Source organism: Carex rostrata, chromosome 5 (assembly GCF_964058835.1).
Source record: "Carex rostrata chromosome 5, lpCarRost1.2, whole genome shotgun sequence".
Classification (NCBI taxonomy): domain Eukaryota; kingdom Viridiplantae; phylum Streptophyta; class Magnoliopsida; order Poales; family Cyperaceae; genus Carex; species Carex rostrata.
Genome location: NC_135922.1, coordinates 9,062,444 through 9,070,119, shown reverse-complemented (window position 1 = coordinate 9,070,119; position 7,676 = coordinate 9,062,444). Strand labels below are relative to the sequence as shown.

General features: G+C 28.7%; 1 protein-coding gene and 1 non-coding gene across 5 annotated transcripts in view; both read right to left on the bottom strand.

Moving 5' to 3' along the window:
- Window positions 1–6,069: 6,069 nt before the first annotated feature.
- Window positions 6,070–7,676, bottom strand: part of LOC144554163 (eukaryotic translation initiation factor 2 subunit beta-like) — a 28,563-nt gene continuing 26,956 nt past the window's right edge. For all 4 annotated transcript variants that reach the window (XM_078302431.1, XM_078302433.1, XM_078302430.1 and 1 more), the window contains exons 8-9: window positions 7,355–7,440; window positions 6,070–6,279 (exon numbers count right to left, since the gene is read on the bottom strand). In XM_078302431.1, coding sequence (XP_078158557.1) covers window positions 6,208–6,279; window positions 7,355–7,440 — 158 coding nt within the window. In that variant the 3' untranslated portion in view covers window positions 6,070–6,207. The remainder of the gene's footprint in view (window positions 6,280–7,354; window positions 7,441–7,676) is intronic.
- On the bottom strand, window positions 6,798–6,887 carry LOC144554871 (small nucleolar RNA SNORD34). The gene has a single exon (XR_013511796.1). It is a non-coding gene; the product is annotated as a small nucleolar RNA SNORD34 (small nucleolar RNA).

Genomic DNA, 7,676 nt, shown 5'->3' with positions numbered 1-7,676 from the left:
TTGGACTCAATGAATCGGATTATCTATATTTGTTGGAAATAATGAACTCTTTCTACTTTCGTATGTCTGAATTTAATAAATTTTTTCCCTATTTTTAGGATCTATAGCTATTTTGATGTAGTTATTTTAGGCAAGATAGGATTTCACTTTCTATGTTAGTTTAGGATATTTAGTGGGGACCTTAAGGAGTAGGTTAATACTAACCTAATAGCTCAAGTATCTCATATATATCTTGTAGTTGATAGCAACATAATGTGTCTGAGTTGGGTGAGTTAAGTGGTGGATACAATATATCTCCTTGATTATAATGAAAAGAGTGTTTGTTGAATGATGATTTTTTTTTCTCTCATTTAAGGGTTTTGCATCAGAAACTGTGTCTTGTTTTTTGTACTTGTTTGTTGTGTTTGCCATGCATAATTGTGTCTTATGCTGTCCTAATAGTTAATATCAGAGATTTCCGCTACTCTATTAATTGATATCAGAGCTTTTCATTGTCGCAATTCTAACATCAAATAACTATATATATATATATATATATGGCTATGGTGCATTGCAATGCATGGAGGGGTTTGTGCATTAGATCATAAATCTAAAATTCAAAATCCAAATTGCCGATCCAAACCGTTCATCTTGTTCTCCATATTAATATGTGCTTGGAGACCAAATTTTACATTTTTCTGAATTTTGTTACTATTTATTAAGTATTTTACAAAATTGTTGATCCAACGGTGGCTGCTGATTTTACTGTTTTGTTAAGCCACCATTGGATCAACAATTTTGTAAAATACTTAATAAATAGTAAAAAAATTCAGAAAAATGTAAAATTTGGTCTCCAAGCACATATTAATATGAAGAACAAGATAAACGGTTTGGATCGGCAATTTGAATTTTGAACTTTAGATTTATGATCCAATGCACAAACCCCTCCATACATTGCAATGCACCATAGCCCATCTCTCTCTCTCTCTCTCTCTCTATATATATATATATATATCTATTTATTGTGTTAAATAGGAGGAATCAATAAAAACATTTTGTATGTCACAACATGCATGGCACAAAACTGCATTATTAATGTGTCATAATTCAAAATCCACGTAAAGAGGAAAAAATTAATTAAACAGAATATTAGTTTGAACAGTTTGTGCATTAAATATTTCTCATAAAAAATGCACGCAATAGAGTGGTCAACTTAAATATTTTGTAACAAATTCAAATAACATCTCACATGAACATTTTCTAATTCATACATGTTCCCCAGTTTAATAAAATATTTGTCATGTGGGAAAGGAAATTAAGAATACATTCGTTCCTTAATTGGGAATATTCTTTGTTCCTCACTACTACTTCATGGAAAAAAGAGAAGCAAACAAAATAAATAATAAATAATTAGATATTGCCTCACTACTACTTCATGGAAATATTATTTATTTTAATAAACTTCTTAGGAAGACAGCATGAACTAAATAATTAATTGACAAGTAGATGGGTTATTTTTTAGTCCCTATGCAAAATTTAAACTTCACGAGTAATTAATGCATATACATACAAAATTTTAAAGTTTCAAATTCAATTAGTACAAAGTTAAACTGTTAAAAAATGTAATTTTTAAAAGATTTCAACTTCACGAGTAATTAATGCATATACATACAAAATTTTAAAGTTTCAAATTCAATTAGTACAAAGTTAAACGGTTAAAGAATGTACTTTTTATAAGTTCTTTTATATATTTATTTTTCATTTTTTTTTCTTACCGCTTAACTTTATACTAAATTACACTTGATTTAATACTAATTAATTGCAAGCTAATTAACTTTGCTCTTGAATCGTGGAAATTTTCAAGTTAACCGATTTCCACGATTCAATTTGTTGGTTTTGTATTTATTTATTTATTTTTATCAGCGATCACACTTTATAATTACAACATACGTCATGCACAACCAACTTAAATGATAAATAACATAACTATAAATTTTAAATTTGGATTTGATTGAATTTAAATGTTTGTAATTAAATTACGGCTATCAAAATAAACTAATTGTAAATATATATGTATTAATCAACATCTTACTTAGGACATGTTTGGTTACATAGGAATAGTGAAATAAAATGAAATAGAGACATTATTTCAGACTTTCAGTCGAAACGGGAAATAAATTGAATGGAATTGTCGAAACGGGAAATTAAATATGAAATTAAATATGAAAATAAAAAAGTGAAATTAAAAATGTGAAAATATGAAATTAAATAAAAAAGTGAAATTAAATAGAGTCAATTTTTTATTTCATAAAAATGGTGAAATAGAGGAATTGGGTTTTCTAATAAATGGATCGAATTGACATATTTATCAGTATTCTTTTACTAATCCACTATTTTATCATTTTATCTTTAACCGAACACGATTAAAATAATAAGAAATTAAAACCTATTTCAAATTTCATTTTTTTCTCACTTTTCCTCTATTCTCTCATGTTTTACTGACCAATCCTAAAGAAATACAGTACTATAATAATTAAAAAAGGAATGAATATGAAAGTTTACAAGGGTTTATAGGCAAAATCTCACTTTGACCGGACAAAGTAGCCGACAATTGCGGAGCTAGCAATCAATTATGCTGGCTGGCCATTTGAACTGGTTCTCTTTTCAAAAAAAAAAAAAAAAAAAAATTTGGTTGCCTTATTTTTAATTATAGACAGAGATTCTAGTTTGACCAATAGGAATATAGCAGAAGAAGATTCTTCTCCTCCAATTCAATAGCTTTTATTTTTTTTATTAATCAATTAGAAGCAATGGAAATTTTTTATCCCTAGAAATTAAAGAAAAGAAAGAGAGAGAAACAGAAAGAGGAAGAGTATCATATTTTTTTTTATTTGTAGAAAGATAGGTAGGATTTTTATTGATTCTAAAATTCAAAAAGTTTGTATCGATAGGAATTCTACCATCCAAACCAGTTTATCTTTTTCCCTTTTAATTTTTTTTCTAATAAAATATAAAAATGTTTAGAAAAATAGATAAAGTATCTTAAAATTTATATATAACGAAAACATTCATCTAGTTTTTGAAAAACTTTTCATATTTTATTAGATATCTAATATAAGAATTCTCTCCATCTATACATCAGATTAAAAAAAAACTATGTTTGGATCGATAGAATTACTACCGATCTTTCTACCAATATAAAATATGACGTAGTCTTTCTATTTCTCTTTTGTTAATTTCTACATATAAAAAATTTCCATAACACTAAAAATAATAAATTAAGTTAGTAGCATCATTTGTTTCAAAAATAACATAACCGCAATGAATGAACCACAATGAGCGCTTGCTTTTCAAACATTTTTTTTTTTTTTAGAAGAATTGAGACAGTCTTTTTATTGCTAATTTAAACAAGTTTTTTTAGCATATGGATAAAAAAATATATATTTTAGGCCATTGAAAAAAGACCTTGGTAATGCTACATTGCTTTTCAGTTTCATAAAATTTAAGTTCTATTTTTTTTAATAAATAGAGTCATATGACAATTCAAGCAAAAAAAGGGGGGAAATGGAAAGCAAAGAAATCCAAATTTGTACTTCCTTGACCAATTATAATTAACTATAAAAATGGAACAGTATCCACGAGGAATATTGTCGGTATACCGTCATAGATACTACCGTCACTAATAGAAAGCACACCTTTATGTCGGTATACTCTCGCGGATACTATCCCACTCTTTGCTTTGCCCCCTTTTTGCTTGAATTGTCATATAACTCTATTTATTAAAACAAAATTAAATTGGCATAATACAACACATCTTTAATAAGAAAAAAAATTGTCATGACTCATATAACTTCACACACTCAGCACACAACAACAAAATGAAGAAAAACGATAATAAAATAAAATAAAATATTATTATTTCTTCAGTGCTGTCCAAATTTTTATTGCACACCACATGCACACATTCATACCAAAAAATAAAATATAAGATCTACAAAATCTTATAAACAACCTGAGAACCAATGTTTTTTAAACTGCTCTTTTCCACCACATTCTTCTCTTATTTTTATTTTTTTTTAATTTCCACCTCTTATTTTCAAATGCAACTTTGTACCTGTATAGTTGACCAATTTTTTTTATTATGTAGTTATCATATATAAAATTAGTGAGTAGTGAGAAAGAAGAAACAGTGGGACCATTTTTTTTTCTTGATGTCTGGAATATATAAATAGGTCAAGAATATTTTTGTGATTTATATATAGTGTGTAAGATTCTAATTGGAGTTAGCATTATAAAATAAGGGAGCCAGATAACTATGAATTTAAACCACAAATATTCTTAGAGAAAGCTCCAGCCTCCAGATATAAAAATTGGGCAGGAGAGAGAGGAGGAAAGCGGAAAGAAGGGGTGACCGGATCTGCCCGATTTCTATTTATTTGCTCCAAATTATTTAATTGGAAGGAAGAAAAAGGATCTTAGAATATACACTCACATATGTGTAAGGCTATGGTACTATGCATAGTGCAGATTAATCTATGCTATAGATCAATATTTTCATTATTAGAGTCTAAAAAGTCGATTTGAACTGTTCAACATGATCTCCATGCCATATGAAAAGTACTTAGTGGATCAAATTTTACATTTTTTGAATTTTTTTTTTACTATATTGATACAATCACATGATCTAAAAATTCTAGACCATTCAAAAGTAGTGATTTTCTATCTATCTAAATAATAACAAAACAATTCTAGAAAATGTAAAATTTAGTTAGCATGTATATTTTCATGTGGAGATCATGTTGAACAGTTCAAACTGACTATTTAAACTTTGAAAATTAAGATATTGATCCATAGTACGGATCATTCCGTGCTATGCATAGTGCCATAGCCAGATCCACATTTTGCAATTTAGAATCCATAGCTGTCATTTTGAACTGAGATATTCATTACCTGAATCACCATTAAAATACATACTATTTGAACTGACATATTCATTACCTGAACCACCATTAAAATACATACTTAACTATTAGGTAATTAATGCATAGTTGACTTTTTTTTTAAATTTGACCAAAAACATGTGATGAAAATGTGTGAGGTGATGACTTGAGAAATAACTATAATATTCATGTAATTAAATGTTCACAGTATTAAGTCTAATAATAGTTTAGCTATTTATTTAAGAATTATATAAACGATGAAAAAGGCCTGAAATGAAAAGGCTGTGCTCTAAAATACCTTTTATGTATAATTAGTGTACATTTTATTCTGATATAAAAACCAGCAGTTCTGTATAAAGTGTTACCAATTGGGAATAACTTGAATATCTACATTCATTTTTCCCCCTTTTTTTAAGCAACCAATATCAGCAATAAAATACGGGAAAAAAATGACATTTTTTATTTATTTATTAAGTTGGATTCTCCTGCCTTGATTAATTGTACATTAGGGTTAAACCATGATTAAGTCAATTATTCAATTAGTAACCGCAGTGTTTTCTAGAGAGATTAAAAATGGTTTGCGTAGATGGACCCGAAATTTTTAAATATATCATTATACAAAAAAAAATAAACCAAACCACCACTTTCTCTCAAAATTTCGAATTTTGACATGGCCACATTTCCAAAATGCGGCCACTTTTCTGCGGACCGCATCTAGGGGATGCGGCCACCTTTTTTTTTTTTTTTTTTTTCTTTTTTTTGCTTTTTTCTCATCTTTGTGCAGTTCAATTTGAATGGAAAAAAAAAACGGGGTGGCCGCATCTCCTAGATGCGGCCCAAAAAGAGGTGGCCGCACCTAGGGGATGCAGTCATGTCAAAAATGGAAATTTTCAGAAGTTGTGGTTATTTGGTTTATTTTTTTTGAAAGTATGGTATATTTAAAAATTTCGGTAGATGGACAGGAGCCTTTATTGGATCCGGCCCAACAAAAATTTCTGGGCCGAAAATGCGATAATGGGCTTTGAATTTCTACGAGATAGGGATTTTGCTCTTTAAATTTTTAAAGCATACTACTCTACGGTAGAAATCCATTTTAGAAGAAATTCAACATGGTAAATAAATCTTCACCACATGAAAAGAAAGGTATATCAAAACCATATTCTAAAATTAAATCTGATAATGAGACTCTTGAGGAGTTCAACACAATGCAACTATACAAGTAACAAAATTGGAATCAATCACCAACAAAAAAGGTACTTTAGAACTTCGGATAGTTGGATAACTATAACTAAGCTTTGCGGCGCCCGACACGTGCAACAAATCCAGCCTTGATTGGCACAACAGTACGTGAAGAACCACACTGCATATATAAGAAAAAAAAATATATGTTTGAATAAATAAATAAATAAACAAGAAAGAAGTAAATTGTAGCACAGGTAAATTAGAAAAGAGAGAGGTGATAAAACATTTGTGGTTGCCACATCTTCTTTGCATTATTCATTCATTCAAATTCAATTGCAAGGGAAGTGTTCATGTCACATTTTATAATTATTTTGGGTTCATTTCAGATATCAAATTAACTATGACAAATAAGTTTCAGTGCATTCATCTCTCAGTCTATTGACTTTATGCAAAATGAACTCGAAATATTTTAACACCAAAACCTTACTTGAAACACAGAATGATATTAGAGGGAGGTTCAAAATAAAATATGTGAAAATTTATGCATGTGCAATTACTTAAAATTTAGATAAATCGCAGAAATAGGAATGCATTTTATAAACAATAGAAAAGAGAGTATGCATGCAACATATGGAATTAAACATCACATGATAGAAAACACAGTAGTTATAATGACAAACTAACATGTGCAGTATTTATGGCCTCAGAAAATTTGGAACTATTATCATTAGTTAATCAACCAATGTAGGCAACTTATTTCTTTTATCAAACTCATCACATGCCTCCTACCATTTAAACAAAATTAAAAAGAGTGAGTCTTTGGTACTATATGCATAGCACTTATTGGTCTGTACTGTGGATCAATATCTTCATTTTCAAAGTCCAAACAACCGATCTGAACTTTTCAACATGATCTCCATATGAAAATATACTTGTAGATAAAATTTTACAAATTTTACAAATTTTATAACTTTTCTACTATTATCTAGATAGGGAGAAAATTACTTGATCTAAAGATTTAGTGCCACCATTCAAAAGTAGTGTTTCTACCTATCTAAAAAAATAGTAAACAATTTCCAAAAAATATAAAATTTAGTCTGCAAGTACATTTTCATATATATTGACTATTTGAACTTTGAAAACAAAAAGATTGATTCGTAGTACAGATCAATCTGCGCTATGTATAGTACCATAACCTCACTCAAATTAAAATATTTAAAAGAAATCAAACTCAAGAAAAGAACATATTTTACCTGCTCACAGCGTAGGAAGAACAAACGGTTTTCCTTAGAAAGGATAGTGTCAGGACTCTTGCAGCCATTGCATATCACGTATTCAGCTGTCAAAATTTGAGCAAATAATTATAATATGAGGAAGGAGAAATTGAATAAAATTCAAAATTTCTTTAAACTGAGTTGTCGGCAGAACTGAGAAGACAATTCCGCAATTTTTTTTTTGAAGGTTGACAATTCTGCAATTTAAAATTTATGCATTTGAGCAATCCACCGAACTCCCAACATTTCAACCATAAAAAGAAAAAAGATGTTTATATTGCACCCTTCAAATGCTCAATTT